The sequence below is a fragment of the Odocoileus virginianus genome, chromosome 4, assembly GCF_023699985.2.
Source record: "Odocoileus virginianus isolate 20LAN1187 ecotype Illinois chromosome 4, Ovbor_1.2, whole genome shotgun sequence".
NCBI lineage: Eukaryota > Metazoa > Chordata > Mammalia > Artiodactyla > Cervidae > Odocoileus > Odocoileus virginianus.
In genome coordinates, this window is record NC_069677.1 from 80,554,608 (window position 1) to 80,577,487 (window position 22,880).

A 22,880-nucleotide genomic window follows, 5' to 3' on the forward strand; every position below is an offset into this window, starting at 1 on the left:
TGCAGTCTAGCACAGAGCCTAGACTTGGATTATTAAAGTTAATAAAGCTCTCAGCAAATTGGGAAAATACAGTAAAGTATAAAGAGGTAACTAAAAGATGACCACTAACCCTGCCTCCCAAAGACTTCTCGTATCCTCCACTTATCCTCCCAGCCTTCTTGAATGGGGATGTATTTGTATTTAATTGGAGTCATTTTATTTTTCACTTAGGATTATGGGGTGACACACCCAAATGTCTTCAAAGGTGTTTTCAAAAACAATAGTATTTCATCTTAAAAGTTCCTGTCCGTGTCCATGCTCAATCCCGTCTGACGTTTTGTGACCCCATGGACTGTAGCCCACCAGGCTCCTCTTTCAGTGGAATTTTCTGGGCAGGAATACTGGAGTGGGTTGCCATTTCCTCCTCCAGGGGATTTTCCCTACCCAAGGACTGAACTTGCACCTCCTCTGCTTCCTACATTGGCATGCAGATTCTTTACCACTGAGTCATGGGGGGGCATGTCACCTTAGTTCAGCTCACTTCAGTTCAGTCGCTCAGTTGTGTCTGACTCTTTGTGACCACATGGACTGCAGCATGCCAGCCTTTCCTGTCCATCACCAACTCCCGGAGCTTGCTCAGACTCATCGAGTCGGTGATGCCATCCAACCATCTCATCTTCTGTTGTCTCCTTTTCCTTCTGCCTTCAGTCCCTCCCAGCATCAGGGTTTTTCCAATCAGTCAGCTCTTTGAATCAGGTGGCCAAAGTATTGGAGTTTCGGCTTCAGCATTAGTCCTTCCTGTGAATATTCAGGACTGATTTCCTTTAGGATTGACTGGTTTGATCTCTTTGCAGTCCCAGGGACTCTTAAGTCTTCTCACCCCAGTTCAAAAGCATCAATTCTTCAGAGCTCAGCTTTCTTTATTGTCCAACTCTCACATCCATACATGACTACTGGAAAAAACGTAGCTTTGACTAGACAGACCTTTGTTGGCAAAGTAATGTCTCTGCTTTTTAATATGCTGTCTAGGTCAGTCATAGCTTTTCTTCCAGGGAACAAGCATCTTTTGATGGCTGCAGTCACCATTTGCAGTGATTTTGGAGCCCAAGAAAGTAAAGTCTGTCACTCTTTCCCCATCTATTTGCTGTGAAGTGATGGGACTGGATGCCATGATCTTAGTTTTTTGAATGGCGGAGCCCAGGGCCAAGCCTTCCAGTGACCATAGTGAGTGCCGAGGTCATCTTTGGAAGCTGTGGTGGGAGCTGGCACTGTCATGCCCGGGTGAGCAAGGTGGATTCAGCTGCCTGGGCAGAGAGTCTCCCCATGCACAGCCAGACTTTCCCAGGCTCCTTGTTGGCTTGGAAAAGATGGGTTTGGTAGAGAGAACATGAGTACAATTGCCCCTCAGTTTCTGTGGGAAGTCGGGTCAAGAACCCCACCTCCAGCAGACACCAAACTTAAGTATGCTCACGTGTTTTATATGGTATCCTATCTGCATACAGGGCTTCCCTTGTGGCTCAGCTGGTAAAGAACCCACACTCATCCTTGAATATACTTTATCTCTGTTGTTGTTTAGATTATGGTTAGATTATCTAACCATCCCATCCTCAGCCACCCGCTTCTCCTCCTGCTCTCAATCATTCCCAGCATCAGGGTCTTTTCCAATGAGTTGGCTCTTCACATCATGTGGCCAAAGTATTGGAGCCTCAGCTTCAGCATCAGTCTTTCCAATGAATATTCAGGGTTGGTTTCCTTTAGGTTTGACCGGTTGAATCTCCTTGCAGCCCAAGGGACTATCAAGAATCTTCTCCAATACCACAGTTCAAAAACATCAGTTCTTTAGCATCCAGCCTTCTTTATGGTCCAACTCCTGCATCCATACATGACTACTGGGAAGACCATATCTTTGATTCTACTGACCTTTGTTGGCAAAGTGATGTGTCTGCTTTTTAATACACTGTCTAGGTTTGTCATACCTTTCCTTCCAAGGAACAAGCATCTTCTAATTTCATAGCTATAGTCACCATCTGCAGTGATTTTGGAGCCCAAGAAAATAAAGTCTGTCACTGCTGCCACTTTTCCCCCTCTATTTGCTATGAAGTAATGGGACCAGATGCCATTATTTTAGTTTTTTGAATGTTGATTTTCAGGCCAGCTTTTTCACTCTCCTCTTCTACCTTCTTCAAGAGGCTCTTTAGTTCCCCTTCACTTTCTGCCCTTACAGTGGTATCATATACATATCTGAGGTTGTTGGTATTTCTCCCGGCAGTCTTGATTCCAGCTTGTGATTCATCCAGTCCGGCATTTTGCATGATGTACTCTATATATAAGTTAAATAGGCAGGGTGACAATATACATCCTTGACGTATTCCTTCCCGTTTTGAGCTAGTCCGTTGTTCCATGTCCAGTTCTAACTGTTGCTTCTTTACCCAAATTACAGGTTTCTCAAGAACCTGTAAGCCAGTCTGGTATTCTCACCTTTTTAAGAGTTTCAAAAAAAAAGAAAAAAAGAATTTTTCAGTTTGTCGTGATCCACACTATCAAAGCCTTTTGCATAGTCAATAAAGGAGAAGTAGATGTTTTTCTGAAATTATGTTGCTTTCTCTATGATCCAGCGGATGTTGGCAATTTCATCTCTAGTTCCTCTGCCTTTTCTGAACCCAGCTTGTACATTTGGAAGTTCTTGGTGCACATACTGTTGAAGCCTAGCTTGAAGTCAGGTTATCTCTAGATGACTTCTGATACCTAATACAATGTCAATGCTATGTCAATAGTTGTTGATGTGTAGCAAATTCAAGTTTTGTTTTTGGGGGCTTTCTTGAATTTTTTTTTTTTTTTAATATTTTCCATCCACGGGTTGGTTGAATCTATAGATGCAGAATCCAAAAGTGAACATGGCCCACTATAGCTGCATTCTCCCACCAGGCTATTAACATATTGTTTCAAATAAAAGTACCCCCTCTTCATAAATCACCAAATACAGGCCCAGAGGGAAATTTAAAGCACAACCCCGGGATTTATAACACATATTTTACCAAACCACACCTAGACTGAAAAGTGTCAGGCTTTCTGGAAAACTTTATAAAAAAAATTCCAACTTACAGACTCCCTTGGTGGTCCCGTGCATTAAGGCTTCACCTTCCAATGCAAGGGGCACAGGTTCAATCCCTGGCAGGGAGGTTAAGGTCCCTCATGCCTTGGGATCAAAAAACCAAAACATAAAAAAACAGAAGCAATACTGTAACAGATTCAATAAAGACTTTAAAATGATCCACATCAAAATATCTTTAAAAAAAAAAAAAAGAAAGGTTCCAGCCTTCTTATCCTGTTTATCTGCACTAGCTCAGCTGGGAGGGGGAGGGGGGTGAGGTATGACTCCACTCCCTTGTTGATGACCCAGATTCCTATTTTCCTCTCCCTGACCTACTACCTATAGGCTTAAAACTAGGAGGAATTAGAACAGATGGGCTCCAGCAACAAGTTAGCCCTGGGGTGGGGTTAGGGGGTTCCTGGCTGAAAGCATAGATCTGTGCAAGTATCTAGCAGCCCCTGTGGAGCCAGGGTCTGGCTACTCCCAGGGCTCTCAGGCATTTTCCAGGGACCACTCCCCTCATTACAGCACAGAAGAAAAGCAATAAACATCACCGGGGGCGGGGAGCAGGGACATTTGACCCTGTCTTACACAGGCGGTTTGCCGAGGGCCACCCTTGCAAATAGGCAGGTGCCTCAGTGTTAGATGTTATCACAGGACAGCTAGGACAGTAAAGAATCTGCCTGCCAGAGCAGGAGATGGGTATTTGATCCCTGGGCTGGGAAGATCCCCTGGAGAAAGGATTGACTACCTACTCCAGTATTATTGCCTGGAGAGTCCCATGGATGGAGGAGCCTGGCGTGCTGCAGTCCATGGGGTCACAGAGAGTCATTCACGACTGAGTGACTAAAACACACACCCTCACATATGGGCGGGTGCCTCCATGTTAGGTGTTATCTCAGGATTTGCAAAGCTCCTCTCCACAAAATGCGTCCTAATGCAGGATGTGAAAGTTGTTTAGTCATGTCCAACTCTTTGCAACCCCATGAGGATACAGTCCATGGAATTCTCCAGGCCAGACTACTGGAGTGGGCAGCCTTTCCCTTCTCCAGGGGATCTTCCCAACCCGGGGATCGAACCCAGGTCTCTCACATTGCAGGCAGATTCTTTACCAGCTGAGCCACAGTATCAGGAGGTCTAAAATCCTACCACTAATGAGTCATGGCCTAGGCTAAACATGTGTGTGTGTGCCTTCTATCTTTTTTTTTTTTACATTAATTTTATTATTATTATTATTCTATTTGAAAAAACATGGCTTGGTCCTTTTTATGCCTCTTCTCACAGCCCAGAGGCAGCAACTCTCCACTCTGACCCATTTCTGTTTTTAAAGAAACTATGAGTTCCCTGAGATTGTTCTGTCCAGCTTAGACCTCTTCTCCGCACTCTTCTTTTGGAGCCGACCTCAGTCTCTGACATTCCCTGAGAATGTTTCTAATGCTGTTAAACCCTGCTGCCTGGGCCCTTCCCATGCAGACGAGAGCCTCAGGTGGGGACGCAGTGAGTCAGCTAGGGTTGAGTCAAGAGGCTGGCAGCTTGCAGCACCCCAAGGCCTGGCCTTCTTTTTATTTATTTATCTTTGTGCTGGGTCTTCATTACCGCTCAGACTTTCTCTAGCTGCAGAGAGCGAGGGCTACTCTCTAGTTGCAGTGCGCAGGCTTCTAACTGCAGTAGCTTCTTTTGTTGCCTAGCACGGGATCCCGGGTGAAGGACTTCAGTAGTTGCAGCTGCTCGGCTGTAGCACACAGGCTCAGTCATTGTGATGCCACGGTTTAGTTGCTGTGAGTCTTGTGGGATCAGGGGTCGAACCTGCGTCTTCTGCGTTAGTGGGTGAGTTCTTCACCACTGAGCCACCAGGCAAGCCTGAAGGCCTGGCCTTCTTCTCTCTGGGCCCCCGGGGACCTCGCAGGCCTGCTTCTCCAGCCTTGGTGGGGCCACCACTCCTTGGCATGTGGACTCTTATCTGCCTGCAATACAGGACGTGCTTCTAGTGGGAGGCTTTTCATTCTGTTCTTTACCAACAACATTAGTAACTGAACCAAAAACGCCCCTGGTGCACTGGTTGACCACCCATACTGCTAGAATTCTTGCTTTTTGATCAGTAGAGATAAAATGAGATGCCTTCGCAGTAAGTAAACATGTTCTGATGTTACCTTTCCTTATCTCTCCAACAATATTTCATGCTTTCCATGCCTCGAAGCTGGAGGCATTTTCTTGTGCTCTGAAGCCCAGCTTCCTCAAGACTCCCTGCTGGGGCCCTTGCCCCGCTCTGTCCTCCCCAGGCAATGTCTGCCCTCTCTGGATTTGCACCTGCCATGTCTCATGGTTTCCCTGCAGAGACAGAGCTTCTGGGTGGAAGGTCCTTTTTTTTTTTTCAATCTTATTTCTCATGGCAACCCCTGCTTCTACGCAGAGCTCATTGTGCACGTAGTTAAGTTCAGTCGCTCAGCCGTGTTCAACTTTTTGCAACCCCATGGACTGCAGCATGCCAGGCTTCGCTGTTCATCACCAACTCTCAGAACTTGCTCAGACTCATGTTCATTGAGTCATTGGTGCCATCCAACCATCTCATCCTCTGTCAGCCCCTTCTGTTCCTACTTCAATCTTTCCCAGCATCAGGCTCTCTTCCAATGAGTCAGTTCTTTGCATCAAGTGGCCAAAGTATTGGAGTTTCAGCTTCAACATCAGTACTTGCAATGAATATTCAGGACTGATTTCCTTTAGAATTGAATGGTTTGATCTCCTTGCAGTCCAAGGGACTCTCAAGAGTCTTCTCTGACACCCCAGTTCAAAGCATCAGTTCTTTGGCGCTCAGCTTTCTTTATGGTCCAACTCTCACATCCATACATGACTACTGGAAAAATCATAGCTTTGACTAGACAGACTTTGTTGGCAAAGTATTATCTCTGCTTTTTAATATGCTGTCTAGGTTGGTCCTAGCTTTGCTTCCAAGCAGCAAACATCTTTTAATTTCATGGCTGTCACTATCTGCAGTGATTTTGGAGCCCCCTAAAAGTCTGTCACTGTTTCCATTGTTTCCCCATCTATTTGCCATGAAGTGATGGGATCAGATGCCATGACCTTCGTTTTCTGAATGTTGAACTTTAAGCCAACTTTTCCACTCTCCTCTTTCACTTTCATCAAGAGGCTCTTTAGCTCCTGTTTGCTTTCTGCCATAAGGGTGGTGTCACTGCATATCTGAGATTATTGACATTTCTCCCAGCAATCTTGATTCCAGCTTGTGCTTCATCCGACCCAGCGTTTCGCATGATGTGTACTCAGCATGTAAGCTGGATAAGCAGGGTGACAACATATACAGCCTTGACGGCCTCCTTTCCCTATTTGGAACCAGTCTGTTGTTCCATGTCCAGTTCTAACTGTTGCTTTTTGACCTGCATACAGATTTCTCAGGAGGCAGGTAAGGTGGTCTGGTATTCCCATCTCTTTCAGAATTTTCCACAGTTTTTTGTGATCCACACAGTAAAGGGCTTTGCCATAGTCAATAAAGCAAAAGTAGATGTTTTTCTGGAACTCTCTTTTTCGATGATCCAACAGATGTTGGCAATTTGATTTCTGGTTCCTCTTCCTTTTCTAAATCCAGCTTGAACATCTGGAAGTTTACTGTTCACGTACTGTTGAAGCCTGGCTTGGAGAATTTTGAGCATTACTTTGCTAGTGTGTGAGATGAGTGCAGTTGTGCGGTGGTTTGAACATTCTTTGGCATTGCCTTCCTTTGGGATTGGCATGAAAACTGACCTTTTCCAGTCCTGTGGCCACTGCTGAGTTTTCCAAATTTGCTGGCATATTGAGTGCAGCACTTTCACAGTATCATCTTTTAAGATTTGAAATAGCTCAGCTGGAATCCCATCACCTCCACTAGCTTTGTTCATAGTGATACTTCCTAAGTCCCACCTGACTTCAGACTCCAGGATGTCTGGCTTGGTGAGTGGTTATCTGGGTCATTAAGATATTTTTGTATAGTTCTTCTGTGTATTCTTGCCACCTGTTCTTAATATCTTCTGCTTCTGTTAGATCCATATCGTTTCTGTCCTTTATTTTGCCCACCTTTGCATGGAAAGTTTCCTTGCTATCTCTAATTTTCTTGAAGAGATCTCTAGTCTTTCCCATTCTTTGTTTTCCTTTATTTCTTTGCATCGATCACTGAGGAAAGTTTTCTTATCTCTCCTTGCTATTCTTTGGGACTCTGTATTCAGATGGGTATATCTTTCCTTTTCTCCTTTGCCTTTCGCTTCTCTTCTTTTCTCAGCTGTTTGTAAGTAAGTAAGTGTTAGTCGCTCAGTCATGCCCGACTGTGACCCCATGGACTGCAGCCCACCAGGCTCCTGTGTCCCTGAGATTTTCCAGGCAAGGATACTGGAGTGGGTTGCCATTTCCTTCTCCAGGGGATCTTTCTGAGCCAGGGATCAAACCAGGGTCTCCTGCACTGCAGGCAGATTCTTTACCGACTGAACTACAAGGGAAGCCCTACCAGGGAAGCTGTTTGTAAGGCCTCCTCAAACAACCATTTTGCCTTTTTGCATTTCTTTTTCTTGGGGATGGTCTTGATCACTGCCTCCTGTACAACATCATGAACCTCTGTCCATAGTTCTTCGGGTACACAGTAGGTGCTCATTTTTGGTGCCTCTCTCACATGGATGACCCCACCTTCCAGCAGGGTTGAAATTGCCTCTTTCTTAAGATCAGGGAAAAGGAGTGAATGTTCCCTGTGAATAGAGGGTGGTGAAAGCCGAGCCTTCCATGTGGAGCTGTCCACTGCTATGTCCTCTCTTAGTGCCACTGCACTCTCAGACACATTTGTACTGCCTCACAGATTGGCACCAAGAGACGTTCATCTCATGACCTTCCTTCTGGTGTCCCAGCTGCACCTGCTGTCCCCTCCCCAGGGTTCCCAGAGGTTCCCCTGAACTCTCTGGATGTCCCCCCAGACACCTCCCTCTTCACTTTCACAACTGACTCCTCTCTGTGACAGAGGGGACAGAGGTAAGACTCCGCCCCTCATGCCTTCTCACCTGCAGAGGGGCTGCGCTCTGCACCCACCCTTTTCCTTCACCCCTTCTCACATACTCTGGATCCCTGGTCTTTCTCCCTGGAGTGGCACTTGTGTCATTCAAGCTTGGAGCTCCCTCTCCTGCCCACCCCCACCTTCCCTTCTGGCTGCTCCAGGACCTGGCCTCTTGGCGGAGGGGCTGACTCCAGTCTGGGCAGAGTATGCATGAGCCGAGCTCCCTGGGACAGTGTGTGACCCTAGAAAACAAGTGCCTGGGTCACAGCAGAAGGACCGAGGAGTCAGTTAGAAGAGGCCCCCGCTGGCCAAGGGGTGGCCAGTTTGGTCCAGTGAGATTCAGGGAGGAGAGGAACACAGGAAGTGGATGCAAACACAGCGGCTGTGACTCCGCCCGCTAATGCTGAGCATGAAATCGCAGAACACAAAAAAATCCTGGCTCACTTTTGAAGAATACTAGAAAATTAGCTCATTATTTGGATGACTGATGAGTATGGAACTGTGAACTGTGAACTGTGCCTCAGAGTTAACTGAGTAATTGAATGATTGATGAGGGGACATTTCTCTTATATATATATATATATATAGAGAGAGAGAGAGCAGGCGCATTTATATAACTGTATTTATTTACTGTTTACTGCGCTGGGTCTCTGTTGCTGCCCAGGCTTTCTCTAGCTGTGCTGTTAGTCTTCATGGAGTACACGGGCTTACTGCAGGGGCTGCTCTTATTGCAGAGCACAGGCTCTGGGGCGCACGGGCTTCAGTAGCTGTGGCTCACAGGCGCCTTAGTTGTGGTTCCTGGGCTCTAGAGTGCAGGCTCAGTAGTCTTGGCACATGGGCTTAGTTGCTCCACAGTATGTGGGATCTTCCTAGACCAGGGATCGAACCCGTGTCTCCTGCATTGGCAGTCAGATTATTTACCACTGAGCCACCAGGGAAACCCCAGAGGGGATGTTTCTTTTTATAGAAGTATGCTAGCAAATAAAAAAGAAACAATGGAATTCTGATGTCAGCATCTCACAAGTATGGATTCTATCTCTAATGAAGTAATGAATTTAGGTGAGGCATGTCTAATATCGCAGAGGATGGCCCGATGCTCGGTGCCTCTCTGCCTTGAATCAACCGGAGTATGATCAGACCTTGAGACCTCATTGCCAGTTTCAGGAAATACAAAGGAAATGCACAAAGAATGAGTTTGATCATGTCATAAAGAAGGAGTCAGCACAGCACACGGTGTAGGAAACTCCACAAGAAGGGCCTGGCCTCTGTGATGACAGCGACAAATGGCTCAGGACAAAGACAGAGGGGACTCTCCAGATGGAGAGACTTGGGAGACATGTCAGATGATACGCGGGTGGGCTGTTTGGGTCCCCATCTGAAAGTGAACTCAGAGCATGAGACCATTTACAGGACACTCAGGGGAGTGAAAACACAGGCTGGGTAGTTGATGCTGCTATGGGATTATTCTTGCTTGGGGGAGCCATGATGATGGTAAAGTGGTTATGGTTAAAAATGTATCTTTTAGAAATATACATTGAAATTGTATAGGTGAAATATAATGTCTGGGATTTTCTGCAAAATAATCTTGGGGCAGGAGGTGGGTCAAGACAGGAAACAAATTTGGCTGTACATTGATCGTTGATGAAGGCTGATCATTGATGAAGGCCGGTGTTGGGTCCCTAGGGCTTTGTTATGTTATCTCCGTTTCCATCTATGCTTGAAAATGTCCACACATTTAAAACATATCCCTTCTCCTCCCTGAGTCCCTCCCCAGCGTTGGGCCTTTCCCTTCTCAGTACAGCCAACCTTCCTGAAATGGTTTTCTACTCCATGCTGTCTCTTCTTCCACCCAGTGGTCCACCCACCCCGCCCCACACCCATGGAAACTTCAGTCATCCCCCTCCAGGTGAAGTCAGTAGACCCTGACTTCTTCGCAGCCTCCAGCTCCATGCCCACTCCCTCCTGTCTGCAAACACTGTCTCCTTCGGGCTTCCTGGACATCACAGTCTTCTGGCTTTTCCCTCTGCGCCATCCTCAGCTTCCAGCCCGTCTCCCTGCCTGGCCCATAGGTGTTGGCAAGCTTTCTTCCCTCCTGGCTGTCTACACCCGCCTCCCTCACCAGCCTGGGGTTCTTGCAGAGACTTTAGACACACACGTCCGACTCCAGTCAGCATCCCCACTGAGCGGTCGTTCAGGAACCGATCGCTCAACCAATCTAAACTAATTCCCTGTCCCCGCCTCCACCCCTCAAGTCTGTGTGTCCTCCGTCTGCTCCCTCTTTCTGTGAAGGCACCACCATCTATGTAGCTGCCCATGTCCAACAGTTGGGTGTCACCCTCTTCCTCCTAATTTGCCTCCTTTCTCTCACCTCTTAGACCTTCCTTCCATCTGCGCTTCCCGACAACCTTCATCACAGCCCAGGTTGCTGCCAGAGTCCTCAGCCTTCCGCGCTCACTCCCCCTGCTCCACCCCCACTCCCCACAGCAGCCTGTCTTGGAGGCTCTTGTACCCGCGGTGCTCCCTCTGCACAGACTTCTCTTCTCCAAGGTCTAGGCCAACTCCTCGTGTGCTCCTGACACGTCACCTCCTGTGACCATCGGGTCTGGGTCCGTCGACCCTCTTTGGCACCCGCGTGTCCCCTGTTGGACTTCCCAGGTGGCACAGTGTTAAAGAATCTGCCCACCAATGCAGGAGACTCAGGTTCGATCCCTGGGTCAGGAAGATCCCCTGGAGGAGGAAATGGCAGCCCAGTCCAGTATTCTTGCCTGGGAAATCCCATGGACAGAGGAGTCTGGTGGACTACAGTCTATGGGGCCACAAAGAGACAGACAAGGCATAGCGACTAAACAGCAACAACAGTGTCTCCCATTATAACGTGAGTTGGTGTGATCGCTGGTGACCTGACACCTCCGCTAGCTGGAAGCTCTTGGCAAGGAAGTGACCTCATCTGTCCAGCGCTGCACTGTGTCCAGGAGGCTCCCCTGGCCTCCGCCCCCTCCGAGGCCAGGCAGTGGGAGGTCTGAGCGGAGCTGGGGCTGTGGACTCCCTGAATCTTTCCCCTGCTGCTCCTCTGCCAAAGTCCCTCTCAGTCCAACAGGTCCCTCCGCAGCCTCAGCGGCCTGGATCCCAGTGACAGCCCACTCCCCTGACCTCCGCTGGCCTCAGGTGCCCACTTCCTGATGATGCTCACCTGAGAGTGCCCTCCCTAGCCCTGTTCAGGCTCATATAGAACCTTACAGCCTTCTTCTGGGCTAAAGGATGTTCCCCTCCTTCCCTGCCCCGCCCCACACATTCATGTTCTTCCCTGAAGCTCTGAATGTGGCTTAGTGTAAATAGGATCACGGCAGATATAATGAGTTTAGTTGAAGTCCTCCTGGAGTTGGGAGCATAAATCCAGCATACCTGGTGTCCTTATCAGAGGGAAGCACGGAGATACAGACAGAGGGAGAAAAGACAATGTGAATGCAGATAAGCCGGGAGAAGGTAAAAACAGAGGCTGATTAGAGCCATGTACTTACATGGAAAAGGAAGTGGCAACCCACTCCAGTAATCTTGCCTGGAGAATCCCATGGACAGAGGAACCTGGAGGGCTACAGTCCATGGGGTTGCAAAGAGTTGGACACTACTGAGCGGCTAACACACACACACACACACACACACACACACACACACACACCCCAACAAGGTCAAAAACACCCGGGATGGCCAGTGACATCAGAAGCTGAGAGAAGGACGTGAAAAAGAAACTTTCCTGGAGACTTCAGAGAGAGCACAGACCTGCCGACATCTTTTTTCTTTTTATTAGATTTTTTTTTTTCCTTAATGTGGGCCATTTTTAAAGTCTTTATTGAATTTGTTGCAATATTGGTTTTGTTTTTATGGGTTTTTTTTTTTTTTTTTTTTGGCTGAGAGGCATGTGTGATCCTAGCTCCCTGGCCAGGAATCAAGCCTGTACCCCACGCACTGGGAGGTGAATCCTTAACCACCAGACCACCAGGGAAGTCCCCTGCCCTTATCTTGAGCTCGGCCTTTTGGCTCCAGAACCGAGAGACCGTAAAAGTCTGTTATCTTAAGTCACCCAGTTTGAGGTCCTTTGTTATGGTCACCCCAGGAAATGAACCTGAGTCCTCCCTCATGCTCACAACAGTTTCCCTCTGAGAGGACCAGCCTGTTCTTGCCACACGCCTTTGCTCTATGAATTCTGCAAAAGCAAGGCCTCTGTTGACTGAGGCCTCTGTGCCTGGCTCGGGGCTGGCTCCGTCCAGTAGGCACCCAAGGCAAGTCTGTTGGATCAGAGTGTTTGTACCTCTCATTGGGTCCGTTGCTCTTTTTCTGAAATAAAATCAATTCAAACTCAACATGGAAGTTTGAGGTGAAAGCTGAGGGCCACCCAGGCGGGTGTGTTCAGAGGCTGCCCCAGGTCTGGGCACCCTGCGCTCATCTCTCTGGAAGCCTGGCCATCGGCTTTGGCACAGCAGCCTGCAGGCACTGCCGACCCACATGCTTTGTCATGAGTTTGAAATGCTGGCTATGAAATGTCAACTGGGCTGGAAATTTATCTGTTGATTCACATAAAAAATGTCAATATAACAAGTTGAAAGAAAAGGAAGAGTGTCAGATTCTTAAATATAATTTCAACTTTTGGGAAATGTGTGTGATTGTAAAAAAGACTTTCAGGTTATCATCTGCTTTAACCAAGAAAGTGTCCCTGTGGTAACGTCCCAGGTGTCTCCTGTCCTGAGCTTAGGCGAAGCCACATCAAGCATAAAACCCGGTATGTCCACTGGAGCAATTACATGTTTTCATTTCAAAATGTGAACTGTTTTATTTGGAAATTTCATACAAATTTACTGTCTCCCTAATACTTTTTAAATGTTTCTTATGATCATACAAAATAATAACACAAAACTCATATTTTGTAAAATATTACTATTTTAATCTTTGTAAAATTAATAGGGGCTTCCCTGGTGGCTCAGTGGTAAGAACACGCCTGCCAATGCAGGAGATGCAGGAGCTGTAGGTTTGTTCCCTGGGTTTGGAAGATCCCCCAAAGGAAATGGTAACCAGCTCCCATATTCTTGCCTGGGAAATTCCACGGACAGAGGAACCTGGTGGGCCACAGTCGATGGGAGTCACAAGAGTTAGACACTACTGAGTGACTAAAACAACAACAGCAAAATTGACAGATGAATATTTTTGGTGAATATTATACAGACCAGCTCAGGTTCTGCTGCTGTTCCCCAGTGTGCCAAACAAGTATCGTCACTTTCTAGGTGAGAAATGGTGTAGAAATGGAGGGCCTCCCTGTGCTGAGTTCTCCCACATCTTTTCATGCTGTTGGCAAGTATGGATGAGGCCTTCTGAGTTGGGTAGGGCCCTGAGGCTAGGCCAGGAGACAGGTTTAGAAACAACCAGTACTAGTTCATTGTGATGGAGAAGGAAATGACAACCCACTCCAGTGTTCTTGCCTAGAGAATCCCAGGGATGGGGTCGCACAGAGTCGGACACGACTGAAGTGACTTAGCAGTAGCAGTTCATTGTGATAGAGAAGTCAGGACCCAGAGGTTTCCGTAGCGTCCTGGGAAAGCAGTAAACAGGCAAATACTTGACCTGGGTCTTGAAGTTTAAGCTCAGTAGAAAAGGCTGGTCTGGAGGGCCAAGGTGGAAATAGCAAGTTGACGTGTGAGAAAGTCTTGGAAACTAAAGAACGGTCTGAGCTTTGGTCCTGAAGTCACGGGTGGCTTTGGGTCTTGCTTTCTAGCCACTAAGGACTGGGACTCATTCCTGATCCAAAGAGAGGGTCTTGAAAGGTTTTCATCAGGAACGCCAGGGTTCGATCTGCTTTGGGAGGGCAGTTTGAGGTGCTGGAGAAGTGGGTTTGGGGAGGGAGGGCTTGGAGGCTGGGAGCCTGAGGAGCCCTGAGCAGAGCCCTGGGCAGGTGATAGTGCAGGGTGACGAGGGGACAGGGAAGCCAGGCTGGGCAGGCTTGGATCAGCAGGAATGGAGAGTTAGGGAAGGGAGAACTGTCTGAGAGGGGAGGTCTGCGGAAGGAGATCTCACCAAGGGGAGGCAGAAATCAGGGGACAGGGGCCGCCTCCCTCGCAGAGTGAGCAGCAGTCGTCCTGTGGCTGAACCTCAGGCTTCAGTGAAGTGGCAGTTCTCCTTCCCACATGGAGGAGGTGTCTCAAAAGCCAACAGAGGTGTGGTATTTGACACACAGTTCAGCCAGCGGGAGAGAATGGCACGGAGTTCCCCAGGCACAGCAGGGCCCCCCTGGGAGGCCTGGCCGCGCAGGTGGGTGCCTGGCCGTGCAGGTGGGTGCCTGGCCGCTCAGGTGGGTGCCTGGCTGTGCACGTGGGTGCCTGCCCAGAGGCCGCAGTGCCGTCTGTCTCCTACATACCTCTCAGGCATTTACCGCCAGGCCTTGAATTTGTTTTAGCTTCCAGCATTGGTTTAACCATGCGGACACTTCTGCCTGGAGTTTCTTTTCTGTCTCATGGGGCCCTTCCCAGGAGCTGCTTTCCTGAGAGCAGGCACCTGGGCTGGTTTTGGATGTCATGTGTCCACCCTGGGTGCTCTGCGGGTCCCCCAGGAAAATAATCAGGCTTGGGCGGGGAGGGGCCGGTGCCAAGGGCCCATTTTTGGCACAAAATGAGCCTGGGATTAGGAGAGGGGATGTCTGACTGCACAGGGGAGGTTGGTCTAGAGCAGGTGACTGAGAGCAGGTGAGGTGAGCCACGTGTCACACTTACACAGGTGCGATCAAAGATGGGTCAACACAGCTATCATGGGCCCCATTTTCATTTAATACAACATCAGTCTAAGTCTGACCCCTGAGAGGAGGTAATAGGAATAATGTTGGAGGCAGGTGGCAGCGGCAAGGCTGCCCCTTTAGTGCCAACCTTTCTTGGAAGCTGCGCTCTGGGGAAGCTGCGCTCTGGGTAGGACCTGCCTTGAGGACAAAGCGTCCTTGGGGAGCGCCTCTTCGGTCAGTGGGAACTCAAGCCGGGGCGCGCGCAGGCAGGTGCTGACGGGACCCGGGGCCGCGGGGAGGACTCCTGCGCGGCGCCGCGGGCTCCGCGTGGGGGCGCCCCGCCCGCCGTCCCCGGGCTGTCAGGGCCCCCGGGCGGCTCCGGGGCCGCGGGAGGACGGGAGGGGGATGAGCCGGAGGGGAGGGGCCCGAGCCGGCGCCCCGCTGTCGCTGAAAGTGAAAGGGCCGCCGGGGCCTCCGCGCCGCCCCAGGAAGTCGCGACAGGAAGCGCCCGCGGCGGCCGGGCCGGGCGGCGCGGCGCGGGCCTGGGGGCGCAGGTGAGGCGTGGGGACCCGGACGGGGCGGGGAGACGGTTTGCAATGCGCGGACCCATGCCCACCGCCCGCGCTGGCCGGGCCTGGGGACTCGGGCGCCGGGGCCGAGCGACACCTGCCAGCGCTGGCGACGCGCAGGGAGCAGGGGTCCGTCCGCCGGGCGCGCGTCTTTGTGCTGGTCCGGGGGCGGGCCCCTCCCGGGCCCAGGGCGGCGGATGCAGCCGCAGGGGGGTGGGTCGGGGGAATCACCCGGGCGCGCCGGGACCCGGGAGAGGAGGCGAGGAGCCGGTGCCGGGCCGGCAGCCGCCCATCGGAGCTCCGGGCGCTGGCGAGCCGAGCCGTCCTCCGGGGCCCCTCCCGGGCCGCCGGGCCGCGATGACAGCTATCCCGGAGGTCGGGCGGGGAGCAGGGCGCGGGGCCGTTGTGCGGCGGAGACGGGGGCGTGCCCGTCTGTCCTCCTCCGGGACCGACCGCGGGGAGGAGCCGGCGCCCGCACCCAGGGCCTTCGGGTTGTTTGTCTGTGAGCGGCTGGTCCCCAGAGCCCGGAGCCTCTGGGAGTGATTTACAGGACTCAGAGCCCCGGAAAGTCACCGGGCCTCGCGGCACCCACCGTCTGGCTTATTTTTCCTCCTGCCCCCACCCTCCTGCCGTCCCAGCCTCCGCAGCCGCCCTGCAGATCCCGGTGACCTGGCGACCCGAGACTGCGACCCCAGTGCTGGAGGCCCCTCGCCCCACCGTCAGGTTTGAATTTCTCTAGCCCGTCTTTCCTCTCCCTGAGCTGCCCGCCTGGAGAGTGCCCACCTGCCCTTGAATTTCAGTCGTCTGAGGATGTCTGAGTTGGCAACTAGATTAAATTTCCCCATTGCTCCTTCTTTAAGGCCTTTCAAAATCAACCGTGAGAACCCAGGACTGGAGCCCCCGGAGTCTCACCACATGGTTTTGGAGGCGCCTTTGCAGGCTCTGTGCTGTGCACACCACCTGGGGCGCTGCTTGTTGATGGGAGAAAGCGGCAGAGATGCAGGGCTAGCATTTGTATTGAAGCCCAGGAAAGAGATCCTGGCTATTGTCATTAATCTTTAATATTGCTGACAGCCTTTAAAGCACGGACCGTAAAAAGTGTTTTTTTCTGGACAAGTTTCCCTCACTCATTCTTTCTCTCCCTCATAAAAGAAAAATGTATGAAAACTTGTTTGCCTTAAAATAAGACCCAGCTTAAAAGCTTTGTCTTTAGGTAGATTATTTAAGGTATGCATGGGATTGCTTTGATTACTGACAACAGAGTTGCAGTTGTGGGAAGACCCTTTCTGTGTTATTCTCTTCATTGCTTGCCTTTGAGTCTCTTTTTCGCCTTCAGTGAGTACACAGGACTCTTCCCTAAGTGGTGAGGCCAAAGGTGGAGCTCCAGAATTCATATTGCCTTCAGGTCATTCCATTTCATTGTTTTACAGTTCGTAGACTAAGTTGGGCTCTTTCACATGATGGGTATAAAAACATGCTTTTTGGATTGTAACAGAGATGCTGTGGTGGGGTGCTTCTGAAGTTGTTCTCTTTGAAACTGGATATTCTTACACTTTTCCCTACTGTGGTGGTGAGTTCCAGGTGTCTATTAAGAGCCATTTTTTAAAAAGTGCATGTTCTTTTTATGTACTTGGATTGTGTGTCAAAAAACAAGGCTTAAACCAAGTGATTAGCTCCAGTTCTGCTGCTCTGTCTTTGGAGGGGTCCTGCCCAGAGGAAGCGAGGTGGGGGAGGGGACTGACGGAAACTGAACCAACCTGAATTTGCCCCAGGTGTCCAGCGCCCCAGGCCAGCCTCTGGGCTTCTTTCTCGGAGTGGCCGTGGGGCTGGCAGGAGAGCACAGAGTTGTCAGCAGTGTCCTCGGAGATCTTGACCCGCCCTCGCTGGTATGATCAGTGGTCACCGGTCAGACTTTGGAGGAAAGGGCCTAATTAAATCAAGCTCTTAACGTCTAACATGTAAAATCACTATGTTTACACATCTTAATTGCACCAACGGTGAGAATTTATAGCACTGGAGTTCACCCATTTTATAGGAGGAGGAAGAACCATGGTTTTCAAAGGAAATCGAGATTTTTTTCCTGCTGATTTTTCCAACGTCTTCTGGATTTTGTTTTAAAGTTCCAAGTTTTACCAGCCTTGAATTGAGGTTTATTGATTAGTTGATGTGTTCGTGTGTGCTTAGTCACTCAGTTGTATGTGACTCTTTGCTACCCTTTGGACTGTAGCCCGGCTCCTCTGTCCATGGGATTCTCCAGGCAAGAATACTGGAGTGGGTTGCCATTTCCTCCTTCAGGGGATCTTCCCAACCCAAGGATTGAACCCGCATCTCCATAGTAGATGCAGTAGGATACTTCCAGATAAGCTGTACCTAGAGAAACAGCGTCTGGACAGAAGAGGACATTTGCTTCTGACCATCCGTTTCTGGGCGCTGTAACATTCAGACCAAATCCTTTACTTTAAAGTCATCACCCAAAAATTGTTTCTCAGTGTATGGGTGCAGTCACTTCAGTCGTGTCCAACTCTTTGCGACCCTATGGACCATAACCCGCCCAGCTTCTCTGTCCATGGGATTCTCCAGGCAAGAATACTGGAGTGGGTTGCCCTGCCCTCCTCCAGGGGTTCTTCCCAACCCAGGGATGGAGCCCTGGTCTCTTATGTCTCCTGCATTGGCAGGTGGGTTCTTCACCTCTAGCACCAGCTGAGAAGCCCCTTTAGGTTGAAGTAGCAGAATTTTAGGAAAATCTTTTTAAAATCTAGAGATATGAGCAACAACAGTATTGAAACACTTGCGGAGCTTGGTTCCACGCGTCTCTTGGGCGCTGGTTCTGTGCTGGACCAGGGAATGGGGGCTGGGCGGCTGCCTACAGTCCCTTGATGCCTCTCATGATGTCTGCTGAGAACAGAACCAGCTCCTCTTGACTGGGCATCTCCTCCACACCAGGCTCTGTGCCCAGGGCTGTCCACAGATCGCACATCTCATTTTTAATAGCAACCCAAAAATGTCGGTGCCACCATCCCTCTTTCTTAGCTGGGGCAAGTGAGGGAGCAGGAAGTCTGTGACATGCCTGGGATTACCCAGCCCAGGGCCAGCCGTGAGGGCAGGTAGCACTCTAAGTGGGATGATGAGCTTGTAGGAGCAAAGGTGTAGTTCTCCTGGCTGAAGCAGGAGGGGCCTCATTGCCTCTCTGAGAGGAGATGGGGGTCGGGGGACAGGTATGACAACCTGTTGTTCAGCATCACAGCAGTCATGTCTGACTCTTTGCAACCCCATGGACTGCAGCACACCAGACTTCCTTGTCCTTCACTATCTCCCTGAGTTTGCTCAAACTCTTGTCCTTTGAGTTGGTGATGCCATGCAACCATCTCATCCTGTGTCAGCCCCTTTTCCTGCCCTCTATCTTTCCCAGCATCAGGGTCTTTTCCAGTGAGTTGTCTCTTCCCATCAGGTGGCCAAAGAAATGGAGCTTCAGCTTCAGTATCAGTCCTTCCAATGAATATTCAGTACTGATTTTCTCCAGGATTAACTGGTTTGATCTCCTTGCAGTCCAAGGGTCTCTCAAGAGTCTTCTTCAGCACCACGGTTCAAAAGCATCAATTCCTCAGCACTCAACCTTCTTTATGGTCCAACTCTCACATTCATACATGACTCCTGAAAAAACCATAGCTTTGACTACGCATACGTGTATTGGCAAAGTGATGTCTCTGCTTTTTAATACACTGTCTAGGTTTGTCATAGCCTTTCTTCTAAGGGGCAAGCATCTTTTAATTTCATAGCTGTGTGATGGCTTGCCAAGGTGCATTTTGAAAGCTCACTCTAGAGGGAAGGCAGGAGTGAACATGGGGATCCTGAGGCCCTTAGGAATATTTTAGATCCTCTAAATTAGAACTATTGGCTGTTACTTGTTATCTCAAGTAGCAAACAACTATCTCAAGAAAGTTGTTTAAAGACATTGAATACATCTCTAAGCTTTAAATCAAAATCAGTGTTCCATCAAAAGTAGCCTTCTTTAAAAACACCATATAACCTGTGACTTTTCCATAAGCACTAAGGTGGAACCGTATGTGCTCCTGAGTACGTGGTGTGCTCTGTGATGTAATGTATGGGTCCCCAAGATCCTTCCTCACCCAGCGAACACAGGAAAAAAACTGGAAGACAGCTCACGTGGTGAAGTTGGCTTTGGGATGGGCAGTCAGGCCTCCCTGCCCCTTTCTTCCTGTCTTGCTCAGAAAGGGGCCATTTTCCAAGGCCCCTGCAGTGACCACAGGAGTGAGAAATGAAGAGGCTGGTTTGAGGTGTTCATCCCCATGGCAATACATGTATTTAGACTCTATTGCAAAGCCACAGTCAAATGATGGGCTTGATGACCCGCCACCTGGTCCAGGTCTATGTTCCTCTCTGTTACTGCAGCTCAGACATGGCCTGGCCCCCAGCGGGGGAATCAGGACCAGCTGGTTGGTGGCCCTCTGGTGACTGAGCACCTGGTATGACCTCTGGGCTCCTGCTGGTCTCCTGTGAGTATGAACGATCAGCTCTGTCAAGTGTGGTGGTGAAGAGTGAGTGGTTGATCTCTGGACGCCTCCCGGATGGAGATAAATTCAGCCGTTCTCTCTTCATGCGCCCTCAGAACATCATGTGAAGTTCCTTTCAGTGATGGTTGAATAAGCTGCGCCCCCCTCACCCCCGGGGCAGATGCTCCACCCCCACCAGGTGGCTCTTGTGGTGGGAGCGCCCTGTCTCATCTGACTCTGCTCTGGGCTGGGTGACCACACTGCGTGCAGTTCCTTCCGCCAGGGCCTCGCACGATGCCTGACCTTTCCACCCCTCCTTCTCCTTGTAGACAGCCGAGCCTCTGCTGGAGGAAGAGAGGAGGCGAGTCCCCACGAGCATCCTTACTCGCTTCCTGGGATTAAGAACCTATTTATGAAGCATCTTATTTTATGACCGAAGCTCCACATCCAGGGAGACGTCAATGGCCCAGCTTCCCCCTGGCATTCGCTTCATCATCTCGTTCTCCAGGGATCAGTGGTAAGTTGGGGGCACTGTGCCACCCTGCAGCCAGCAGGTCCCCCACATCCCATTTCCTGATAAGATACATGTGGATGCCCGCCCTCCCCATAACTGTTGAATGGTTTATCCGTGGTGGAACTGGTGACCAGGAATGCTGCTGAGTTGTCCACCTTTGGTTCTGCAGTGACAGACAGACTGAAAACCTCTGAGGTTCTCAGTGGTTTCTAGTCCACTGAATATCATCCTGGTAGGATGAGTAAATGGCTGTGGGTGAAATAAGTATATTAACTCTGAACTTAATGAGTGGTCTTGCTGAGCCGGGACTTTGGAAGAGAAAATGAAATCTGAACAAGTTAAACACAGACTAAAACACCCCTTTCTGTTCCGAGAGCATCTGGTGTGCTCTCTGAGAGTCCTTCTCACAGGAGACTTGTGAATCCCACACACACTCCTTGGAGGAGGCTGAAGGTGAGGGTAGAGTCTAGAGCTGGGCTGTCTGGTCTCCAAGCCACACTCTCTGCTGCTAATCTCTGTCGGGAAGAGAAGTGTTTTCCCTCTACCCTGTTAGGTTGAATGATTGGGGGCATGTGAATTAAACTGACAAGAGACAGATGCATAAGAGAGAAGACAGATTTAGCCACATGTGTGTGGGAGTTCTCAGAGAAAGGTGACTGCTGGGGGCCTTAGAATTTGGGGTGTATATACCACCTTAGTAGGGGAAGAGAAGGAGGAGGGCACGTTTGGGAAAGCAAATGCCTTTTTGGAAAGGTAAACGGGCCCTTGGGAGACTAGCCGGCGACCAGGACACAGTTGTGACAGTGTCTGTTTGGGTGTGAGGTGGGTGCTTCCCGCCTCTGGTACTAAGATTCAATCTCTCCTAGTTGCTCCCGGAGAGGAGTGATGACAGTTGAGTTGTTTTGGAGGCTCTGTTTTTAGGCAGATGAGAGATTTCAGAAACTCAAATGCCTTCTGCTCACAGTAATGTTTATGCCGCAGCATGTGTTCTGGGTCCCTTAGGCTCCATCTCCCGGCCATGTGCCGCCTACACATCCTTTGCAGCTTCTCTGGCCCAGGCTGGTGGCTGCTGTGCCCACGGGGTCTCAGATGTGACTTCAGACATCTGGCTCTTCCTAGAACAGTTTGCTTGTCGATTCATTTCTCATCTAGTGCCAGTCTAGACAGAAGTGGTTCAACACTTCCTTTTTTTAGTGGGTATTTCTTTTTGTTTTCTTTTGTAACTTTATTTGGATACATTTTTTCAAACTCCCAGGAGAAAATGATAAGAATGTTACATAGAACTCCTGTAATCACAAATCCCCGCCCCCCTTCCTTTTTGTAGGTTAAAACCTCAGAGATAGAGCATTGCTTCTCACACTGTAATGTGCTTGGGAATCATTCAAAACTTGTTAAAATGCAGATCCTGACTCAGTAGACCTGGGGTGGCACCTGAGAACCTACAGTTCCCAGGTGATGTGATACTGTGGGTCCACAGACCATTCTTTGAATAACATAGAGATGGCACATTTGTCTCCATTTCTGTTCCATCTCTACCTCAAAGTTGCTCTTTGACCTTGAAAGGTTATTTAACCTTTCTAGACCTCAGCTTCCTTGGCTGTAAAAAAAGAGAATCAGTGTCAACATTCCTGCGAAAGACATTTTTTATATTTTTTAGCAGCACTCTGATCTCCGGGAGCTGACTTCTCTCCCTTGTGTGCAGCTGTGACCAGCAAGGGAGTCTCAGGACCTTCTGTCCCATTACGGAAGCCAGTAGAGACCCCTGAGGCTCCATCCCGCTGACCTTCTGCCATAGCCCAGGTCAGCAGGAGGCAAGAGAGGACCCAAGGTGGGCGAGCCAGCCTCTCTGTCCTGGAACATTGTATCTAGAGTAGAATGAACCTAGGGCAGAGGAAATGGTGAGGTGCGTCTGGCCTAGCTGTGCTGTGTGCTAAGTCATGTCCGATTCTTTTGTGACCCCATGGGCTGTAGCCCATCAGGCTCCTCTGTCCATGGGATTCTCCAGGCAAGAATACTGGAGCAGGTTGCCATTTCCTTCTCCAGGGGATCTTCCCGACCCACAGATCAAACCCACATCTCCTGTTGAATCGCCTGCGTTGCAGGAGGATTCTTTACTGCTGAGCCACCAGCACAGCCCAGCTGTGGGGCCAGGCTCAATGGTCAGATTCTTAACATCCGTCCTCATTTGCTTCTCCCTTCACCTTCTCTCATCTATGTGTGTGTGCAGATGTATGTACACACACACACACACACACACACACACTCACACACTTTTTCATGAACCATTTGAGAGCAAGTTGCAAAAATTTTACCCTTTTATTTCTAAATACATTAGTATATATTTCCTGTAAATAAGATATTCTTGTGTGACCACTTCCCTGGTAGCTCATGGTAAAGGATCTGCCCTCAATGAGGGAGACCTGGGTTCTATCCCTGGGTTAT

At 49.7% G+C, this 22,880-nt stretch overlaps 1 protein-coding gene across 5 annotated transcripts in view; it reads left to right on the forward strand.

Annotated features, from left to right (window-relative positions):
- The window catches only part of SLC37A1 (solute carrier family 37 member 1), a 97,032-nt gene that overhangs the window by 11,329 nt on the left and 62,823 nt on the right, over positions 1-22,880 (forward strand). For 3 of the 5 annotated variants that reach the window (XM_070466817.1, XM_020875074.2, XM_020875073.2), the window contains one exon: positions 20,254-20,441. In XM_070466817.1, coding sequence (XP_070322918.1) covers positions 20,386-20,441 — 56 coding nt within the window. In that variant the 5' untranslated portion in view covers positions 20,254-20,385. Of the gene's footprint in view, positions 1-15,129; positions 15,399-15,659; positions 16,137-20,253; positions 20,442-22,880 lie in introns of those variants that run through there. The other 2 variants (XM_070466814.1, XM_070466815.1) reach the window with 2 other exon arrangements.